Genomic DNA, 23,773 nt, shown 5'->3' with positions numbered 1-23,773 from the left:
GGGGGGGGGGGGGGGGGGGGGGGGGGGGTTCAGACGGAGTGGATAATTTTTTGCGAGACAGTGTTGGGGGTGATTGGTCTGAGAACAGTGGGTTTTCGTTTTGAAAAATGTCATTCTTAGATCTTTAATAGACGGAATTTTTTTTAAATAATTTTGGGGAGGATTTTTTGATCAATCATTGAAGGATTTGATTTTGCTTTTTGAAACTTATCAACAATTTAAATTGATGGAATTCAATTTGGAAAAATTTAGTTTGTCAAGATGTTATATTTTTCATTATTCAAATACAGAATGACATTTGGCTCGTCAATCACTTACCTTCGACTGTATTTCATTCAATTTTTCTTTTTTAAATTATTTGTCTTCTCTATTTAATATTTAAACCTTACGTCTAGTGATAAAGATTTTTTAAAGTATTGGGGATGATTTCTCTGACAAATGTAATAAAAGTTAAGCTGCAAAAATGAATGAATTAAAAATTTTGTAAAAAAAATTGATAAGATAAAGAAATTGACTAACAAAAGAAATATAATTGAAATAAATCGGACGATGCTAAAGACATAAAATACCAGAGCGATCGCAATCTCATCGAATACTAGGCACTTTTTTAGTGTTTACAAACGTATTGTCTCTAAAAAAATTCATTAAAATTATTCATATACTTTATTTATAGTTAAATTTCTCACCGAATCTTCCCCAAAACTGTTTCAGAAAAATTACAATGAAATTGTTTTATTTTTTTTTTAATCGAGGGTTCAAGAATTCCGAAGAATGACTTCCATCAAATTTTGATCTCACAGTTGTTGTTTTTATTATTTTTTTGCAATGTTTATTTTCAATTATAGTCCAAATATACATGTTTACATAATAAATTATATAAAAATGGTATAATTTTGACAAAAAAAATGAATAAATGTGTGACAAAGTTATTTACATTGGTGGATTTAATTCCGTTTGTTCAGTCAGTTGTATATTTTCTTCTTTTTCGTAAGGAGCATTTATAGTTATTTCACTCATTCTTCCTTCTCAACAAAAAAAAAATAGGAGAAGCAGAGAATTGTGTAAAAATTCCTGAATTTGTTGATTAAACCGTGACATAAAACATTTCTAAAACAGTTGCGGGAACGAGAGAGTGCCGAGACCCAGTGACAGATGACATAGCAGTGTAAAAATTTGTTTTCATCCTAATTATCAACTAAAAATTCTTAATTTTACCTAACTAGGTTTATTCACACGTCATTGGACCGTCAAATTAATTCCCCCTAGTTCATCCCAGAGACGAAAGAAATTGAGTGGGAAAATTGTATCGCAAAGTGGAAAAATAAAATCACTTCGATATTTTCTCCCATATTTTCCCCTCAAAATCTTTCCCTCCGAAAAATTCTTAACAAAACAAATAATAATAATAAAAACCTAATACTCAAAAAAAATCCCAAACACTTTCTCTACATATCTCAATCCAGTATGTACTGGTGTTCCTGCGCAATTCCTTCCACGATAAGAGGAAACATTAAGTAGCTCTCCCCCACGTGTTTAAAATAAATTCAATCAATTAATTTTTCTACTTAAAAACACGACTGAAGAACGAAGAAAACAAAAATGCAGTAAAAATCCCGAGAAGACGACCAGGTATCGTGCACTCTCATGTTAAACACGCGCTATTAATTCACATTTGAGTAAATTAAAATAATTACGTATTTGACTCTTCACTTCTTTTCGTCTTTCCCTGGAGATAAAGTAGGTGGGGGNGGGGGGGGGGGGGGGGGGGGGGGGGGGGGGGGGGGGGGGGGGGGGGGGGGGGGGGGGGGGGGGTGAGAGACACAGGCGAGGGGTTGTCCAAGTATTTTTTGGGGAGAAATGGGAAATGACCAGAATGACTTACAGCATTGCTATTGTTACTTTTCATTTCAAATGTTAAATGTTATCAGACAGAGCTATAATAAATTCAGCCTTCGTGTCGTCCAGTCTAAACAGAATATTTTCATTTTCCTCATGCTTTCACGTGCCTTGAGATATTTTTATGAAATCTATTAACTATTGGGCACCTAGGTAATGAATAATACAAAATGGCCCTTTTTTTCATATCTTCGTGGTGTTTTTCAGGCGTTTTTAATTTTCTTTTCGCTCATTTGTGTTTTTTTTCCTCAATTCTTTTGTAAGAATCGTTACAAAGACTCTCTTTAACTTTTTATATTCATTCAGTTATTGTTTTTATCATTTTCATTTAGTTAACTTTTGTTTCACTCTTTCGACTTTCGTGTGCAAAAGTACGAAAATTTGTTCATCTCCCTAAAATGTTTATTCATTTAGTTTTATTTAAGATTGTTTTTTTTTTCTCTCGTTTTCTTTCATTTTCTCGAGGGGGAAGGGCTCACGTAGACGTTCATCTATCTCTCGTATCCTCGTATGCTCTTATCTAAAAAATATTAAACCTATTGCTTCATAAGAAACGATTAATTATGACTATTAACTTTCATTATTTGCTACATTAAACAGTAGAAGCGTAGTATGTTGTTTTTTTTTCAATCCATTGTCAGGATTTCTTTTTGCTTTTTCGTTAATGTTATTTTCACAGTCAAAGTAGATTTTTTTTTCGTCTCAATTATTTTGTTCCTATGAAATTATATTTCAACAACGATCACACGTTTTTTTGTTATTCACTTTTATTTAGTTATTGTTATTGCTTTTTTATTCCGTTTTTATTCTTTTATATTCTACTTATTATTAATTATACCACGTAAATTCGTGAAAAATGTAAGTGGTATTTTATGAGGTTTTTTTATTATTATTTTTTTCTCTAGTTGAAGAAAATTTTCATGAGAAAACGATCGCTTGGCATCGGCTCTGAGGGGATATTAAAGTAATTTTAAAAAAGAGGTGATTAAAAAAAAAGAGAATGGAAAATAATTGTTAAAGCTTAGAAGCCAATCGTGGGATTGTTCGGGTGGTTTCGGGGGCAGGACAGAGGTGGTAATTTTTTTATTTTCGTATTTTAGAATTGTGTTGAATATTTAAATATTTATATTTGAGGTTGAGATAAAATTTAACGAAAAAGAGTAAATTTTAAATGAATAGTAAGGTGGAAAAATAAATTGAGGTCAATACTGCTCCTCTTGTTAATCATTAAATTATTCCCATTATTAATGATTTCTCAATTGACTCATCAATTAAAATTTGCGAGGAAACTTGTAAAAGAGGGAAAGTTCTTGGTGAAGACCAAATTGCAACAGAAAAAACTCCCAGAAAAGTTTTAAAAATTATAATGAATCAATTTTCAAATATGCAACACAATCTTCTTATAAAAATGACAATCTATCAATAAAATTACTAATTATCAGTTCATTATGGCAATTGAAGTACTCTAAATTTCTCTGAATTATCAGAACAACAATTTGGTTAAAAAATCAGATATTACTATTTCTATTTCTCTGAATTGTTCTCCTTCATTCTCAATTGATTATTTAACTAACACTGGCTAATGGTAACGTGCAAAGGTTTACCAGACGGATTAAGACAGTCAGAAATATTCGAGAGACGAAGGGAAATAGAGAAGATGAAGAGAAGAAGATGAAGATTAACTCAGAAACTTGAGTTTTGTTTTTCAAAGTAAAAAAATTCAAAACGATAAATCTGGTAAACCCGAAGAATACACGACGTTGTCTGTTCAATATTTCATTTAAAATAACTTTTTTTTCCATATTCTCTAATGCTTTTATTCGTTTTCAATGGAAGGCAGTGGGGGGTGGAGCGACTCGCTCACCTGCTGTATCAGCTGAGGCAGAAGCTGGTGTTGGTCCTGCTGATGCAGAATTACGCACTGCTCTTCTCCTTTCTTCCTCGTCTCTCAGTGCCGCTTGCTCACGTACTTGTCTCAGTCTGTGCTCCTCTTCCATCTTCAGCCTTAAATTCAATTTGAATAATTAATCAACTGTTCTTAATCATTTTGATTCATTGAAATTCAGGTGGAGAAACGATTACTTTACAAATACTAAAGCCATCTCTGATTCAAACTCATTCATTTGGCAATTAGAATGTTCTTTTCTTCATTCAAATTACTGAAATTATGACAAATCTGTCATTAATTTTGTGACAATTATGAGAATTTACGGTTGATGAAAAATTCCTAAACAATTTTGAATCTTTTATCGATCGATTGTTGGATATTTGGAGAAAAGTGTGTGGATTGAATGAGCCATTTTGTATTTGAAATAATATCACATTTTTCTTAAGAATATTCGAGTACTTTGGCCATTTTTTCTCCAGTGAAATGCTTTCCGGGCATTTTACTATGATTTTTTTATTTAAACTTTGTAGGTCTGAAATTGAATCTCAATATGAGTAGATCCACGCAAAATCAGTAGGCCAAATAAGTCAATGCTAGAAATTTTTGTTCCAATATTGATAATTGAGAGAGTTAGAATTTTTTTTAAATGGTTCGTTTTTGTCAAAATTTTTTTTTTTTAAATTGGCCTCAATAATTCTGCGGGGTTTATTAAATAGCCCTGTGGCACGCTCAAAGATCATATAAAACCCTTCAAAATGAGGTGTCATACATAGCATTATCTTCAGTTTTACGGGGTTCATACGAGAAAATGTTTGCATTTTCAATCGTTAAATCCTAAAAAACCCAATTTTTTAAAAGTGAAATTTTGTCCAAAAATTGTGAATGAAATGAAAGGAGTTTTGGCGCCAATTGGAGTTTGTCTTTCAGCGTAGTGCGACGGTTATTATTTTTTTCCGTGGAACAAGTCGTGAAAATGACTGAAAATCGTTATTGTTCATGCAATTATCCCCCAAATGAGTGAATATTCATGCGGTTGGGCTACAAGAATTGTCGTTATTCCTTAGGTGAGCGGTGCAGGCACTACCTCCACTACGCGGTGTGATAAAATACACTATTTATTGTCTATAATACGGTTGACTAATTTTTCCAACTGTCCCATAATCCACATCTTGAGTTAATTTAGTAACGTGGAAATGAACGACAACATAAACTATTCATTGTACACACAGTTTCATTTCACTCATTTTTATCGATTAATTGTGGAGAATGTATCCATGTGATAATTTTTAGTGATGAATTGGCCAGTAACATCACAATACTGTTCTAGATAGAGGTGTTACCAATTTATAAAGATAAAACATTTTTAATTCACGATGAATCTTACCTTTCGTGCATAACAGGGGACATGAGGCCAAGTGATGCCGGTGGTAACATTTCGGGACTATATCTGAGCCCATAGAGTGGATAGGTGGGCATTCCCGGAAATAAAGGCGGCCTCAGCATTCCAACCCTCTCCAGATACAACTGTTCCTCTAATCTGCAAAACAATAACGATATAATTGGATTAGAAGGGGTTTTTATTCCACTCTTCCATGGAGATTTTCAATGTGAGGAGAACAGACAAGAGACTTTTCAATGGAGAATCACGTATAAATCCATTTTGCCTCGGTAACTCGAGTCATGAGAACGTTGGATTGCGCAGTGAAATGGAATAAGGAGATTCGTTCACTCGAGAGTCTGGAGAGACAGAAGCTTTGAAATCTTCTCAGTGGATTAAAATTCTTGACGGAAAACTTTGTGTAACGATTCGTTCATCTTCTTGAATTATTGAGATACAAGAGAAAAAGAAGTCGAGATCACGAATCGATTTTTTACAAATTGGAAATATTAAATAACTTCGAAGTACTTAATTAAATTATTTCACTGACATTTTTTTTAGAAACTCAGTAAAATCGTCAAAATTTTGTCAGTTACTGAGATAAATGCACAATTAACAAGCAACTGAACTGATAATGGAATTTTTTAATTAAAGAACGTAATGAGAGTGCACCTGTGGTACTATTTTTATCAAAATTTTTATAATTTAATATCCTTTATTTCTTTTTAGCAATGGATAAAATACTGTTCAAAATATTTCTGTCTCTGTGTAACGATTTGTTTATCTTCTCAAGTTATTGAGATACAAGAGAAGGCGGCGAGATAAAAAATCGATTTTTCACAAATTGGGAATATTAAATTAATTTGAAGCACTCAATTAAATTATTTCATTGGTATTTTTTTAGAATTTCAGCAAAATCGTCAAAATTTTGTCAGAACCTCTTTATATTTCTTCCAGAAATCACTCGTTGTTGCGATAAATGTACAATTAACAAAGGATTAATAACAAAAATCGTTAAAAAATGATTATGAAGAATTGTGCATTCTTCTCTCTGGAAAAAATATGATAGACCATCACCAGAATTTCCTTTCGAAACCAAACTCTGTATCATTTCACCCCCCAATTATCTCATGTCTCATGATGAAAAAAATAAGATGAGTTAATTCTTTACATTTTGTCCCTTCACTATTCAAAAATGATTTGATTAAATTTCCAATACACTTTTTGAAAATTTCCATCACACTATAGTTCCACTGAAATGTCAAGTAATTTCATAATTAAAAATTCTACATTTCATGAAAAAAAATCAATGGAAACAGTAAGTTTCAGTGCAATTATTCACTTAGAAAATGTTTAGAAACCAGGAAAATTCATCTAAAAATATTGTTAAATTTTCAATTAATTTAGTCAACTGTCCCTGTTAATTAAACGTCAGCTGTCCATGAAATTTCAATTTCTCTCTCAAAGTGTCCACTACATTCTTCTACCGGATTCAAAACAATAAAATTAGAATACAGTGACCTCCAGTTTTAATGAAAAACCTAATTGAATTGTTAAGCAGTTGAGAGTGCTCACCTATAAGCGTGCTGGAGGTGTGGCGGTGGATAGAGGCCATGGTGATAAGGACTGTAAGCCGCTGGATCTAGTGCAAATGCCGGGGGTGGCTGGGTCGGATGGTGCTCCGGCCGATACGGTTGGAAACCAGAGCGGGCCAGTAATTCCGATGCTGCTGATGTTACAATGTGCTTGCTATTCTCCGGTGCTCTTGCTGTTGTATACATTGATGGTATTTCCTCGGGTCTTCTCTCATGCGTAGAACGCTCCTGAAAAGATAATTCAATTCATTCTTTACTATTTTTCACTATTGCTTCCAGAAGAAACTTTCACTACAAAAACCAGGTGCCTGACAGCTATCTGAATTTAAGATGTCAGATGGTAAAAAACGTCTGAATCTTCAAAAGTGTCTGAAAATCTGACTAATGTCTGAAAATTTCAACCACCGTTTCTGTCTGAAAATGATGGTAGACATTTTTTGTGTCTGAAAAATTTCAGGTATTTATTTTCAGATATTTTCTGTGTCTGAAATTCAGTTATTTATGAGCGATACAAACATTTCACTATTAAGATATCTCACCTGATTCGACGGCAAAGTTCATTCAAACATTCATTTTTAAGATATTTCTCATGTCTGAAAAGTTGACTCATCCACTGCAAAAACTAGGTATCTGATAACCATCTGAATTTAAGATGGCAGATGGCAAAAAACGTTTGAATCTTTAAAAGTGTCTGAAAATCCAACTGATGTCTGAAAATTTCAAACACCGCTTGTGTCTGAAACTGATGTCTGTATCTAAATTTCAGACATCTTGGTGTCTGAAATTGAAATATCTCCATTGATTCAGACACATTTTAATGTCTGAAAAGTGTCTACAAAATCGTCCCAAAAGTGTTTGGAAAATGTCTACAAAAGTGTCTGAAATTCAGACATTAATTTTCGCAGTGTTGTCATCGTTCAAATTTAAGTTTCCAATTTTTTATGTTAGGGTAACTACATATGGCCTAAACAGTCCGAAAGGGCAATTTTTAAACCTCGTCCGCACGTGTGTGCGTATATGTGCGACATTCCCTAATAGAATAAGGGGATTTGAATTTTCTTTTCGTCGTTCAGGCCGTAAGGCAGCAATTCACGGATGCGCAGCGTCTGACAGCCGTTATGACAAAAAATGTTGTTTGTCATACGGCCTAAAAACACTTTTCTACTATCGAGTTAAAAAGTATAGACCCCTGGCGCTGCTAGTCCATACGCAGTACCCCCTTCCGGTGTGCATTAAAAGGGCGGAAGAAGATCCCTCTGTTTTCTCATTTTGTTTGGCTTGAAGAAACCAAATTTGTCAGTTTTTTTTATCTGAGACTGTGCATCCAAAAGTTATTGACAATTCAATTGTTTAAACCGAGTTTGCTTGAAACCTATTAGAGATACAGGAAAATAGTTCCAACAAAAGATGTTCCTTTTGAATTCGAAAATTCATCGATAAAATGAAAATAGAAAATAAAATTTTCTCGTCCCATCAATCACGAATATAAACCAAGAATCAATTCTCCTCGCATCCGTATTATTCTCTGTGGTAAAACAAGTTTGAAGGAAAGTGGAACGCTAAGAATTATGCATCCGGAGGGTTGTTGGCCCGAGGGGTGGATGAAGAAAAAAAACAAAGGGAGAGAGAAGAAAGAGGAAGAGGTCACTTGGATCCAAAGTTTCTCAAAGACCTCACAAAGGGATACAAATGGGGACGTGCCTACCCAATCTTTTCGAAATGAAAAAGGTATCCGGTCTTGTAAAACGGAAAAATTGTAGTTCACTCGAGATAATCGAAAGATCAAAGAGCACGAGTGCTCGGGGAAGTATGGAATATCGATCATTCTTTTTTAATTTTTTTTATCTTGCATTTTTATGCCAAGAATGGAAATTCAATGGAGAGAGAGAAAGAGATGTACTTTGGTTTTATTATATGTTCATTGAGAGAACAAAAAACATGTTCTCAGGCAAGTGTCGTTTCGATAAAAAAAATTTTACTCATGGGAATCATAATAATACCACTCCCATTTTAATCATGGGATTAATTATAATAGTAAAAATAATGGTGAAAAAATCGACAGATTTTCAATTATTTATGAATTTTTCGGGTGAAGAACGAAACAACACTGACAAAATATAAAACATGAACACACGGAGAGAAATATTCAGTAAAAATTACGGAACAATTCGCGTAATTCACAAGGGGGAATCGTTTTCCGGCAATTTTTATAGGAATGGAAGAGAAGAAATGTGAAACGTTCAGTGAATTTTCAGGTTCATCACGGAACAAAGTACGAAATTGTCACGTAATTTTTCCCGAAGAAGTAAACGTGTTGAACGTTCAACAATTTTTATGAAGCTAGTGAGTTATTTCTACGTTCCGTTCCGTAAAATTACCCAATCGTTGGGGAAAAATTACGGAATGACTTGTCCCCACAGCAGTGAATCATCAGACGGGTGGTTAATTTTTACGGAAAAAATCGTAGAATTTACGTGGCGATCCGTACAATTTCAGTTCCGACTCACACTTTTTATTGAATTTTACTTCGCTCGTGTATTACATTTCGAAACGTAATTTTTACGTTTTTTTCTGGTAATTTTTATTGAATTTTTCCCTCCGTGCAGTGAAAAATAATTTTTTATTGTTTCCGTGAATCAACCATTCCGTGAATACTTTCCAATTTACCGTCGACACTATCCCTGAGAAATTTTCGAGTCAAGCCCCCCCCCCATCTACCGCAAAACCCGTTCGGCCCCCAAGAACAATGCGGAAGTGCCTAAAATTGATTCCCAAAACGTTTTAAGAGAAAAAAAATGTCAGAACTGGAATCACGTTACGGGACATTCTGGTGAATTTTTTTTTGTCATCTCGGTGGGACCTCGATGGAGTGAAACACGATAAAGGTCATGTGAAACTCACCTTGGCGGGTGAGGGTCCGCGTACAAGAGGTGGTGGTGGTCGATTCTTAGGACTCGCACGAGGCTCCTCATCCTGAGGAGCCGGTCCTGCCTGCTTGGCAAGGTTCCTGAGTGCAGCGGCAAAACTTCTACTGTTCTGTTGTCCACCTGGTCCTGGTCCTGGTCCCGGTGTGTGACCCTGCGGTAATACACCGGTATTTGGACGGTGGGATTTGCCGATTGTCGTTGGTTGGGCTTTCGTGTTTGCCGGTTGAAGACCTGTAACATTCAGGAAACGAAAAAAAAGTTATTTTCGTTTTTATGATGATTTTTGCTATCGAGTGGAAGCTTTTTTATTTTATAGTAAACATTGCGATCCGTAAATGACAATTTTCAGAGCGTGTGATCAAGTTTTCTTTAATTTTTCGTTAATTAATCGAGGGAATTTCATCATTTGTTTTTGAACGGAAGCATTATATTCGTCGAATGCGAAATTTTTTATTTTTTGTGAGAGGATAACTAATTCTGTAGACTAGTCTAGTCTAGTTTAAGTGACCAATCGTTATGCGACGATAACTGAAAAATTAATTGTTTAAATGAATTCAATTGTAATTTAAAATAGTCTTCTCAATTCCATCTTGACCGCGTTTGATCATGAGATTGATTGCATCATTTGTTGTTGAAAAAAATCATTCTGAAACCATTATTCAGGGAGAGGTAAAACATTTTAACGTTGCGCCAATATTGGGTGCCAACGTTGAACAAATATATATGTACAACAAAATTGTAAAATACAAAAAAAGATAAATAATAAATAAATGAATATATCTTGTGATGAGAAATATTATTCCATTCTTCTTCTCACCAAATGAAAATTATAACGATTGATGGTTTGAAATATTCAAGAAAATTGCAGTGTTCCTGTGCAAATGTATTGTCACAAGAAATCACAACAAAATCAGAAAAACGATTCGCCTGAATAAGATCTCTGAGGAATCCAGAATCTGCCAGCGCACTTCCTCCCAAAAATTCGCATACGTGCATTTCTTCCGTACTGTTTCGATTCATTTTCCATTTTTTTGTGGAAATTCACTCATTTCTAATTGATACGTATAACTTATTTTCGAAAATATAGGTTGGCCAATGGACTTCAAAATGCATTTTCTCCTGTATTTTTTTTAATTAAAGAACGAAAATTTTTGGTCATATTTAAAAAACTATTTAGAAAAAAAGGAATTAGTCGAATAGTGAGAGAAAATGAGGAATGCCCTTTAGTCAGTGAAAATAGTCAGCTTCACATAACTATTTTCAACAGTTCTTCAGTGAATTCAATTGTTCACTCATTCTAATTGATACTCATAAGTTATTATGGAAAATATAATCGATTCATTGAAAATAACGACTTTTTTTAGGTTGACCAATGGACTTCAAAATGCATTTTCTCCCGTATTTTTCACAATTAAAGAACGAAAATTTGTGACCATATTTAAAAAACTATTTCGAAAAAAAATACGTTAAGGAATTTCCCAAAGTTGATTTTTCGATTAGAAAAAAAATCGAATCTCTAATTTTTAGGGATCGGAGACGAATTTGCCCTACAAAATCGGATTGCTGTGGAAAAATCACGTGGAAAATAGTGTTTTTGAAATTTTTTTTACCGAGATGAAACTCCCCTTAAACCGTTTTACCACTTCGCTACTGAATTAATACTTCAAATATCTCTCAACACCTCTCTCCCCGTTCCAATCAAAGAAATCTCTCCCCCCCCCCCCCCCTCAAACCGGTTGAAACCGGCCAAGAAAACGAAATGATCTCTAATTACATTTTCATTCCACTCAGTAAATTAGTCAAACTCCGTATAAGAAGCCACTCCAAAGTGAAAAAAAAAACTCCACGAGTCCGTAAACAACTCGATGACACTTTCCACTTTATTATCTCAAGAGTCATAAAAAACTCGTGAGCAAAAGTAAAGGGGAATATGTTGAATCTGTACAGTGAAAAATACTCAGCGTGAAATTGGTAATTTACTGGAGTTTAGGAAAAAAAAATCCGGGATTATGAGGGAGCAGAGTAGGCTCCCGAGGATACTCAGCAGATAAGAAAGACAAAGGATTATCAGGTATCTAGGTGGGGGAAATGCAACTCCTCATTTCCCCTGTTATCCCTTTCAATAGAGAAATTCACGTTTCCGAGGGAATCATCAAGAAGTCATCAAGATTATTTGATTTATCAGTACTCGAGATTTTTAATGAGGGAAGGAATAGCACCAGTAGTTTCAAGTGAACTTTATTATCTGAAATATATAATTGCCGTCCTCTTTAAGGTTTTTTGTCAATTAGTATTTTCCTAAAGAGGAAAATACTAATTGATAAACATCAGTGGACTCAGGTTGACTTTCATGTCAGAGGGTTAATGAATGAACCAATATTTAAAATGGTGATTCACGTAAAAAACTAATTGAAATATGAAAATTTCAGCATACTGTTAGAAAAAAAATGAAATTTCATGGACAGCTGACTGCTATTTTTGAGGACAGTGACCCTGATGCGATTTAGAGGGGAAAAATCATGAAATTTCACTGAAAAATCGGTAAAATTCCAAAATTTTAAGCAGCACAAAGACAAGAATTCCTCAATTTATTTGAATTTCCAATCTAATATGAATATTCAGTGCCAAACTACATTGAATTTCCAATGAAATCTGAGGTTTCTTGATTTTTTTCCCCTAAATCGCATTCAGTGTCACTGTCGTGAAAATTCAAGAATATTCGTTTTTAGGGAAAAATAGAACGGAAATTTACAGTTCTATTTGATTTTTCCACGAAATTCTGAATTTTCTGTGACGAGATTTCCTGAAATTTCAGTGGAACTTGAACACGATAAAAATTTCCGGAATTTGGCGCGGAAAATTCAGACGAAAATTTTCAACAGTGTATTCGTCAAATTCGAAATTTCCATTATATTGTGACAAGGTAACTAATTTTGATCTCAGAAAGCTCGAATAGGCGATTTTTAGACCATGCCCGGATTTATGCATATATGTATGTATTGTAGCGTTTCCTCCCTTCAAATTCGAATATGTAACAGAAGACAAGGAACAGAAGAAGGATGTCGCGAGGTGACGATCGTCTTGGAGGACAGACTTCACTTGATACTCAAGCCATTTTCTGTCAACAACTCTTTGTCAAATAAATCGCCCTTTTCTTTTGAATCTTGGTTCTGATTTCCCATTAAATAACAGTATGTATGTGTGTGTGTATGTGTGTATGGGACTGAAAGAATAATTGTTGTAATGAATCCAATTGTGCTTTACTATTTTTTCCCCAATGCCATTGACCGAATTCGATTATGAGATTGATTGTATCATCTGTTGTTCGAAAAATTAATTTTGAAATCAATATTCCGGAAAAGATGAAAATTTTTAACGTTGCGATGTTGTGCAATACTAAACTCAATAAATCATTGAACTTAATTTAAAATACGTCGCCATAGAAATTCCATTCGGCAGCAAATTGCTAATTTATTAGTAAAAAGATATCGACTGTGCTGTGACGAAAGCAATTTCCCACTCGTTATCATGTGAAATAGATAATTTCCTTTTTTTTCAAACATTTCATTATGAAAGAAAATTTTCTTGTTTCATCTTTGTTGAAATAGTCAAATAGTGAGAGAAAATGGGAAATGCTCTTTAGTCAGTGAAAATAATCAGCTTCACATAACTATTTTCAACAGTTCTTCATCATGATTCACTCCTCAGAATCCCATTTCCAGTCGATTTCCATGAATTAGTGCTCTTGATGATCATAACAATTTACCACTAAATCGCGAAGTTGAAAATGGCAATAAATGAAAGACGCAAAATGGAGACATATGCGAATTAATCGAGGGAATTTATATAAAAAATGGGAGGGAGGGGGAGGGGAAGAGACGGAGGCTTCCAATGGGGGTTTGGCCTTTCCCTCGTTGGGAGTACAGAAGTGATTCGCAAAAGGGGAAAAAGAGGTGGCGTGAGGGGGTGGAATGGCGGGAGGAGAAGGGTAGGCGGACGGAAAGTGGTGATGGGGTGTTCGCAAATGTCCGTGGTTGGGAGGTTGGGATTTAAGCGGCTTACAGTCGGTTACCATGGCAACACCCACTGTACAACCACTGAGTGAGACATGAAATTCGAAAGAATGAGAGACCAAGGCGCAAACTGGTCTTCCAATATTTATAGAAAAATTTAACTCTGCGTGACACGTACAGCAGATTATGACGCATTTTTTATTTCTTTGGGGAGGGGATTTTATTACATAGTTGTGATAATAAAATTGAGGATTTATCCGGACTTTTTTCAAGAAGGTGAGAGTAATTCAGCAATTGATTTCTTGACTTGGAAGTGAAAATTAATTTTTTGATGGGTTTGGGTTTTCGGGATTGTCTGTGGCAATTTGATTTGAATTTGGGTACGGGGATTGAAGTCGTAACTGCATTTGAACTGTATTATAGTTTATCGTACACGGAGGGGATTATTTGTTGAATTTCAACAATTACTTGGTGAAATTCACTAACTACTATGTTGAAATTCATCAACTAGTTTGCTGAAAAAATGAATTACCAACTAGTTAGTGAATTTCAACAACTAGTTGTTAAACTTCACTAACTAGTTTATTAAAATTCACCAACTAGTTGTTGAAAAAAATGGATTACTAACTAGGTAGTGTATTTCAACAACTTCACTGAGAGAAAAATCTGAAGTTCGATTTACAATAAGAAAATAGTTGAGGCATTTTGGTGAGCGATACGATTTTTTTTTGTATGCGGCACATAACATTATAGTAACTTCACAAGCGTAATTTTTGCAAATCAAAATGCACACTGATAGAACGGATTGGTTATTGTTAACGAATGAATTTTGGTTAATAGTTAACTAATGTATATTTGAGGAGCCTTGTTTGACTTGACTTTCGCCATTCAAGTGAACCATTCGTTAACTATTAACGAATATTCATTTGGTCATATTCAACTCTACCATTCGTTAATAGTTAACGAATCTCGTTTGGAATAAATGAATCATTCTATCAGTGCAGTTAAACTAACCAAAGTACAAAAGTAACCATGACAAATCTATCGTGAGGAGAACTATAAAATAGTTGCAATGACTACATTCCATTGTAGTAATTACTTCTCCGGCCATAGTTACCGTAACCCATGAAAAATTGTTGAGGACTTTTTGACTATAATTCAATGGTGATGGAATATAGTTAGAAGAATTATATTTTTCTCCCAGTGTTGTTGGTGAATTTCAATAACTATTAAACTATTTAACTATTAAACTTTTTAACTATTAAACTGTTGAAATTCACTAACTAATTTGTTAAAATTTACCAACTGGTTGGTAATTAATTTTTTTCAACAACTAGTTAATGAATTTCAACAACTAGCTGGTGAAATTCACCAAATAATTTTCTCCGTGTAAATACATAGTTGTCCCATTGGCAGTCGACGAGACACCATCATGACCTCTGCCACATCGTTTGAATGACAATATCACATTTGATGAAGACTTCTGCCACCAAAGACTAGCATTTGCCTGGTTTTTCATGGAGATCACTGTGAAGGGAGGATTTTCAGTTGTCAGTCAATGCTCATACAACACCCAGGTAGGCTTTACAACGATAAGTCGACGATTATAGGAAAAACTCATTCCTTCGTACGATATCGATTGTCAGGTTAATCTCACATGAGTCAGCTCAGGATTTAGGAAAGGATAGCGGGAAAATGGAGGAATTCAACGCATAGGAAAAAAAAATAAGAGCAGATTTCCTCTTGATCCTTTTTTTGAAAATTGAAACGAAGAACGCTTCCGTTAAAATAAATCGAATAAATGAAACGAACTGAATGAAAGATTGAAACAACGGTGGATAATTTTGTGACTCAAGCAAAACGCATTATTCATTACAAACCAAACGACGAATAAAAGAATAAATAAGAAAATGAAAATGCATAAAAGTGACGATTCCAGCGCTTGGGGATTTGCTGAAGGGGTGAGGGGATACGAGAGACCGGAATTTCCATATTAATTCGTTTGAGTGGTACTGGGAATTCGCAGTCTCGTGGAATCTCATTTTTCCTGTGGTTAAATGAGGGAAGGATTCGACCTATCTACATCTTCTCGCCGTTGCTCATGAATTTGATAACATCGACACCAGTCATATGGAGACGATAAAATTGATTGAATTAATTATTGAATTGTCACGTTCATCTGATATTCTTTTAATTTTTTTTCATTGCGTTAATGGAACTGAAGTGATTGGATGTTATCATTGAGATGGAAAAAGCTTTATTTCCTAATTATGGAAAGATAATTGGACATTCACGAATGCTATATTTTCTTAGTGTTTTATTTTTGAAGGATCATTTTTGTATTTGAAAATTGGCATTTATTGACAGTTGATTTTTGTGATGATTGTTGAAAATTTATAATTTTTCATGAATTTCAAATTCATTCAAGTAGGTATAAATGAAATTATTACGACAATGGAATTATTACGACAAAAATTATGGGAATATGGTCTTAATTTCATACAATGATTTCAGAAATCATTTGAACAATCAACTCTTGAAAATATTTTGTTGTACTGCTACAAATATTTATTGTTATCAATTTATTTTTTTATTTTATTTATTAATCAATGACTTATCAATTGATATTAGAGAATTGTCATCAGCAAATCGAGTCAACAACAAATAACAACAACATTGATTAAATAATACAAAAATTGAATCAAAAAACAAAAATAATGGTATTTCATTCTCATATTTTTATTTTCCAACACATGAATTCCTTTGAAACCATATGAAACCATATCCACACTCATTTCGATTCTACAAAAACAAAAAAAAATCCTGAGAGTTTCAACTATGGTTTTAGGCTGCAAAAGCTCGTGTATATTCAATTACACATGGCATCGACCGAGCCATGAGAATGTAGACTCCTGTGTGCACAACAGAGGGTTCATATATTCATTTATTTGTTTATTCATTTATTTATTGTATATAGATAATGTCATTTAATCAATGACTTGTCAATTGATATTGGAGAATTATCATCAGTAAATCGAGTCAACAACAAATAACAACAACATTGATTAAATAATACAAAAATTTAATCAAAAAACATAAATAATGGTATTTAATTCTCATATTTTTATTTTCCAACACATGGATTCCTTTGAAACCATATGAAACTATATCCACACTCATTTCGATTCTACAAAAACAAAAAAAATTCCTGAGAGTTTCAACTATGGTTTTAGGCTGCAAAAGCTCGTGTATATTCAATTACACATGGCATCGACCGAGCCATGAGAATATACACTCCTGTGTGCACAACAGAGGGTTGAGAAAAAAAAATATATATGAAATAAAAATAAAAACAGCTCATGTCACACACCACTGCTGTTATAACTATTTCCCGGGGGTGCCTTTCCGATCGCACCACTCTCCCCAATTTTGCGGCCCCACCGGGAAGGTTGGGGATAAAGGGGGGAAGGGGTGGAGAGGAGGAAACGAAAAATAAAAGAGAAGGGTGCAATTACTGGATCGATGCCTAATCTGTCCCGCGAGACTTTGTTTCTCTCCCTTTGTATTTCTCTCTCGTTTGATTTTTTTTCTCCATTCAAGGAGTTTTTGTTTGACTTTAGTGCTCACTGGTCCACTAAAATAACCCCTTCGGCTTGTGACTGGAGTTTAATCGATTATTATCGAGCCTCATGCGGGTACATTCACTCGTCTGTACATTTTTTTGGGCATTTTGCTTTTTTTTTGTGGGCATGTAGGAGGTGAGACGAAGGGGAATCTATTGTTCTCTCGCATAAAACCAATTGCTGAACAAAAAAAAAACGATATTTCAATTACAAATTTTCAATCTATTTCGACCATTTTTGTGTTCGACATATTTTTTTAATAACTTTTCTATTTTTTCCCACATATTTCAAGCGAGAAAAAAAACGGACAACGCCAACGCTTAATAAAAGGATTGAAATAGAAACTCTAATTTTTTCAGGATTCTTAAGCGCCAAGAAACACCCTAAAATATTTTTAAAAAACGGGCGGCGCCGCGCTCATTGAGCGAGTGATCGAGGCTGGCCGGTTGATACGATCATATTGACCCAACGACCTCACCCACTGAATTATTCTCATTCATTCAACTAAATTTTCAACACATAAATTTTAATAATTAATTTTTCAATAATCCTCAAAGACAGTACATTAATTTCCACAGCCAGTGAAACCCTTCAACTGAATAAATTTGTCTTTTCCGAAAGAAGTTATGAGGAAGAAATATTCCCCTGATTATTCGTCATGAAACTTAATCGTTCCACAAAGAACTGAAACAAAAGAACTGCATAATTTTCCACTCCCGCCAGAAGTAACTTTAATATTTCTCTCTCCAGATTTTTCACACGACAAAAATCCACACAAAGTCACGGCGAAAAGTCTCAGAAAGCCCTTCAAACATTTTTTTTCGTTTTTTGTTTGAATAAAAAAGAGGTGTTGATCTCTCATCCTAGCTACCACAATCCCCTACGTAGATTACTAACGTATATAGTTCTTTTCTTACGCTTGCTCGGCTCCCGCTGGCAAATGCGCCAAGTAAACACTCGCCACCGCCTTCATTACTGAAGTTTAGCTCCTGACGGAGACTTCCATTTTCCGTCCAGTGGAAAAGTTTGTATGGACTACAGACTAAAAAGTCGGATGGAATAAAGAACTTGGGAATGAAGAAGAGAGGAAAAAGACGAGGAAAGAGTCTCAATCTTTTCTCATTTATCTTTAGAAGATTGAATTGTGATAATGTTTAGTGTGGAGGGAAAAACAGGCACAATGGGACAGGGAGTTGGAGATTTATACAAAGTGATGTGCAAACATCATGACTTTTGTTTTCAGATAAATGTTCCACGCTTACTTGAACAAAAAAAAAAAATTGAGGGCTTTTTACGCTGAATAAATCGCTTTTCACTCATGTCTCTGTGATTTAGGATTCTTGACATGTTGTCAATCTTGAAAAATTAATCAATTTGAAAAATTAATTAATTTGATGAAAGAATCAGTGGAAACTGTAAAAATGAGTTTAATTATTCCTTGGAAAATAACATAAATCGGCAAAATTTAGGTAAATCTATCCTTAAATCCTTGATTTATTGAAATTTGAGGGGAATTTGGAACTGAATATTCATGTTTTCCATTGAGTAAAAATTACCTAGAAAATCATAGCAGTTTTTAATGTATAAAAACTGCTATGTGTGTGTGTTTAATGTATTTGTTTTAATGTGTGTCGCGGAGAAAAATTACCAAACAAGTAATGTAATCGTACAGCGGAATTAATTTCCAGGTTTTCACCCGATATCAGAGCAAAAATGCGAGAAAGTAGTGAATTTTTCTCCGCTGACTTGAGAACATTGACCAAACGTGAGGGTAATTCATGCCGAAACAGTAAAATTAACCATCCATGCTATAAAAAATTATCCCACGAATGTGAATGATTGCTCAATATTGCGTAACCATTCACATACGTATCTCTCTGTTGTAAAAATCCAAATCGACTTCTGGTGATGAAAATTTGGTACTCGAAATTAAGACTGCAGAATTAAGGGTCATAAACTAAGGGTCACATGGTTCAAAATAAGGGTCATGAGGGTCACAAGGGTGAAGCTAAGGATCACGAGGAAAATGAGGGTCATAATAAGGGTTGCGAAGATCAGATTAAGGGTCACAAGGGTCAGATTAACACTACAAAAACCAGGTGTCTGACAGCTATCTGAATTTAAGATGTCAGATGGTAAAAAACGTCTGAATCTTCAAAAGTGTCTGAAAATCTGACTAATGTCTGAAAATTTCAACCACCGTTTCTGTCTGAAAATGATGGTAGACATTTTTTGTGTCTGAAAAATTTCAGGTATTTATTTTCAGATATTTTCTGTGTCTGAAATTCAGTTATTTATGAGTGATTCAAACATTTCACTATTAAGATATCTCACCTGATTCCGACGGCAAAGTCCATTCAAACATTAATTTTTAAGATATTTCTCATGTCTGAAAAGTTGACTCATCCACTGCAAAAACTAGGTGTCTGATAACCATCTGAATTTAAGATGGCAGATGGCAAAAAACGTCTGAATCTTTAAAAGTATCTGAAAATCCAACTGATGTTTAAAAATGTCAAACACCGCTTGTGTCTGAAACTGATGTCTGTATCTAAATTTCAGACATCTTGGTGTCTGAAATTGAAATATCTCCATTGATTCAGACACATTTTAATGTCTGAAAAGTATCTACAAAATCGTCCCAAAAGTGTTTGAAAAGTGTCTGAAATTCAGACATTAGTTTTTGCAGTGAAGGGTTACAAGGGTCAGAATAAGAGTCATGATCAAAATAAGGGTCATGGGATTCTAAATAAGGGTCATGGGCGTCATGTGGGGGTTGGCGAGCGGGGAGCGTAGCCCCCTAATAGGACTCATAAAATCAGAATAATCTGACAACTGTTGATGTGTTTGGAGAAAATACCTTCAATTCAATCTAATGAATAATCCTCATCATTAAAAAATTCTTTGAACTGTCAGTCGCCGGATAAAAATAAATTGCCCAAAATTCCCCGAAATTGTTGATCCAGCGGTTGCATTTCACGTCTGAAAATTCAGGGAGTATGTGTGAGACTACAGAAGTGGACAGGCAAAGGGCGTTCCCACTGGCACTCACCAAAAGCCCCATCGATAATCGAGTTTGCGTGTCTCGAGTACACTTTGCCGTCCGGTAATTGATTCACCTAATAGTGGAAATTAAATTTCTGCATTTCGAGGTGGGGTGAGCATTAATAAGACCTGTCTGCCTGCCGAAAAAAATTAATGAAATTATTTCCACCAATTCCCCATAAAAATGCTGTAAAAATCAATCTTTCAATTAACAAAAACGCAAATGGATTATTAATAACTAACAAATTGTAATGAATTCACATTAAAAATAAGTGATCAATAAGAAGAAACGAGAACGAGTTGAAGGATGGAAAATAAAAAATAAAATGCTCAAGAAAAATCGAAGAATTTATCGCTGAGAGTAAGGCGTTGTCATCCGCACGATAAACCGAATCAATTTAGCGAATCTTCCACGAGCAAAGTCTCGTGTATCTGTTGGAGAGGAGAAACGCGCGTGCGTTGCTCACACATAACGTGCCTACAAGGGAGAAGGGATGTCCCCCTCGGCCATTGAGAATGCCGATGGTGAGCGCAGAGCATTCGGTGAGATAACGTTTGGAGGCTAATGTTTGAAGTGAACGGAGGGGCCAGGGGCCAGGTCACCCATTGGGGTTCTCTCTGCCACTGGCATTTAACAAGCTCGTAAGCCAAATGACTACGGAGTCATGACAACGCCGGCGTACGACCGGGTCAACTAGTGCCAACTGGTGCCAAGTTGTGTCAAATGGACTGTCAGCCAATTGAGTGGTTGTTGGGAAACAAAAATTCTCATTTGGTACAAATACATTCCTGCGCTCATGATCATTTTCCATGTTTTTTCATTTCATTGATGTAAGAAATAATTTTTAAACAATATTGGAAGTACTTGGGAATTTTAAGGTGGGAGAATTATATTTGAAATCATTTGTCTTAATTTATGAAATATTGCGAATGAAGTTGTGTTTTAATAGTTTTATTCAGAAGAATAGTATTTTATTTTGATTTATTTAATGATGTAGACGAAGAATTTTCATTCAATTTTCGTGCGAGAGCTGTGCGGGACTTATGCTAGACTTCGGAATGTATTTTTTGCATATTCACAGGCGATATGGGTCGCGATTGTATATTTCATTGCAAAAAACAAAAATTTCCATCTCGTAATTATCAAGATAGTCTATTTTACAGAATAAAATAGCGAATATTCGTTAAAAATCGCATTTGTATTTTATTTATTGCCATATATACCTTATTCGGATTTTTACATGTTTTCGGTTTCATGGGCCGACTTCCTCTCCAACCGTGTAGCATTGTACCCCAGGAGCTGTACCCCACGTACAAACTCTCCTGGTGACCAAGGGAAACCATGGAAAACCTTGGTTGACACGGGCGTCCGTCGACCGAGCTTCATCGGAGAATGGTTTCCTAACACTTCTCCGATAATTCTCGGTGTCTAGACTTCCGTTCGACGGTTTCCGAACGATTAAAAATCGCAATTGCCCCAAGCCGGACTCGAACCCGCGCCTCACGGGTCCCGCCGTCCGGCCGAGCGATTTAACCGCTTCGGCCACCGTCACCGGTAAAAAAAAAAAAAAAAAAAAAAAAAAAAAAAAAAAAAAAAAAAAAAAAAAAAAAAAAAAAAAAAAAAAAAAAAAAAAAAAAAAAAAAAAAAAAAAAAAAAAAAAAAAAAAAAAAAAAAAAAAAAAAAAAAAAAAAAAAAAAAAAAAAAAAAAAAAAAAAAAAAAAAAAAAAAAAAAAAAAAAAAAAAAAAAAAAAAAAAAAAAAAAAAAAAAAAAAAAAAAAAAAAAAAAAAAAAAAAAAAAAAAAAAAAAAAAAAAAAAAAAAAAAAAAAAAAAAAAAAAAAAAAAAAAAAAAAAAAAAAAAAAAAAAAAAAAAAAAAAAAAAAAAAAAAAAAAAAAAAAAAAAAAAAAAAAAAAAAAAAAAAAAAAAAAAAAAAAAAAAAAAAAAAAAAAAAAAAAAAAAAAAAAAAAAAAAAAAAAAAAAAAAAAAAAAAAAAAAAAAAAAAAAAAAAAAAAAAAAAAAAAAAAAAAAAAAAAAAAAAAAAAAAAAAAAAAAAAAAAAAAAAAAAAAAAAAAAAAAAAAAAAAAAAAAAAAAAAAAAAAAAAAAAAAAAAAACGCATTTGTGTTTGGCTTTTATCAAATATTGCTCAGCTAATTGTAATTGTAAATTGTAGAACTCGATAGAACACTATTTTAATTACCATTCGAAATATTTATAAACAATTAGTTATTTGGAAACACAAAACATGAGAATGCAATATTATTTGAAACTTGTGAATCAGAAATTCTATCTCAGATGATTTCTACTACCAAGTTATGGAGTATTGGGAATGACATAGTTGATGAAAATAATCGCGAATAAGTGCCGTTGATGATTCGAATTTTTTTTTTAATTGGGTTCAACTCTCGTGTGGAAGAGCTGCCGAGTGCTTCCAAGATAAATTTTCCTATTTAAAATTCATCAAAAAACCCGACTTAATAAAACCATTGCCTACATCAGTACATGTTAATAAGTTTGATAAATTTAATAAATAATTTACAAGTCTAGAAAGTAAAGGAGTATACAAAAAAAATAATTCCAATAATTCGTGAATTGTTTTCCTCACAAAAAATCAATTAAATTCATGTTACTCATTTCCTCTTTGTCATCGGAATCCTTGGCCTCGGTCGTACACGTCTAACGACGCGCGATTTATTGCGAAAAGAATGCTACGCTCGATAAACTTCCCCTTTGAATGGCTCAGCGCATGCTCTCTTTTTCGATTTTTCTCCAGTGAAGAAAAAGAGGAGATCGAGGGGGAAATGAAGAGAAAGTAAATAGAGATAAACAGAAATGTTATGAACACACAAACAAACAAAAGGGGTGAAACTTCCTATCAAATGTTTACCGAGTGTTCAATAGAGAAATGATCAATGGGTAAGGCGGAAGATTTAGAGCCCCCCCCCCCCCCGACGCCCAAGTCCAGACTCGAACCTGGGTCCATCGCATGGCAATACCACACTGTAACCTCACAGCCACCGCTTTTTTTAAGTTTATTTATTCAGTTAACAAATTGGAGCGAATACAGAACACGAGAATTAAATAACTTAGACAAAGAGCAATCGAACGATTTTAGAAAATATAATTGAAAATACATGGCTGAGAGGCAGCATCTCGCAAATTTTTCAAGGGAAGACTACTATGAGTTTTAAAAGTCACATTCAAAATTTTTGAAGAAATGTATACAATAACAATTACGAGCTAGTTTTGTAAAATTGAACTCCTACGCAGCTAATTTCGTTTTTTTAAAGGATAAATAAATGGCCGTGACTATTCGCACCATTGCGTGAATCACTCCCGTACACTCCATACACTCCACGCATGCGTGAAGTTTGTGTGTTTCACGCAGCCGAATTTTCATACTGCTGTGT

General features: G+C 34.1%; 1 protein-coding gene across 3 annotated transcripts in view; it reads right to left on the bottom strand.

Moving 5' to 3' along the window:
* Positions 1 to 1,800: 1,800 nt before the first annotated feature.
* Positions 1,801 to 23,773, bottom strand: part of LOC107035898 — a 60,268-nt gene continuing 38,295 nt past the window's right edge. The window contains exons 8-12 of one of the 3 annotated variants that reach the window (XM_015253534.1): positions 9,659 to 9,915; positions 6,738 to 6,985; positions 5,169 to 5,321; positions 3,761 to 3,900; positions 1,801 to 2,432 (exon numbers count right to left, since the gene is read on the bottom strand). In XM_015253534.1, coding sequence (XP_015109020.1) covers positions 2,413 to 2,432; positions 3,761 to 3,900; positions 5,169 to 5,321; positions 6,738 to 6,985; positions 9,659 to 9,915 — 818 coding nt within the window. In that variant the 3' untranslated portion in view covers positions 1,801 to 2,412. Of the gene's footprint in view, positions 3,901 to 5,168; positions 5,322 to 6,737; positions 6,986 to 9,658; positions 9,916 to 23,773 lie in introns of all 3 variants that reach the window. The other 2 variants (XM_015253533.1, XM_015253532.1) reach the window with 2 other exon arrangements.

The sequence above is a fragment of the Diachasma alloeum genome, unplaced genomic scaffold (genome assembly GCF_001412515.2).
Source record: "Diachasma alloeum isolate Michigan unplaced genomic scaffold, Dall2.0 Dall_scaffold_00201, whole genome shotgun sequence".
NCBI classification, from domain to species: Eukaryota; Metazoa; Arthropoda; class Insecta; order Hymenoptera; family Braconidae; genus Diachasma; species Diachasma alloeum.
The sequence above is the reverse complement of the archived record's forward strand: the minus strand, read 5'-3'. Positions and strand labels throughout refer to the sequence as shown.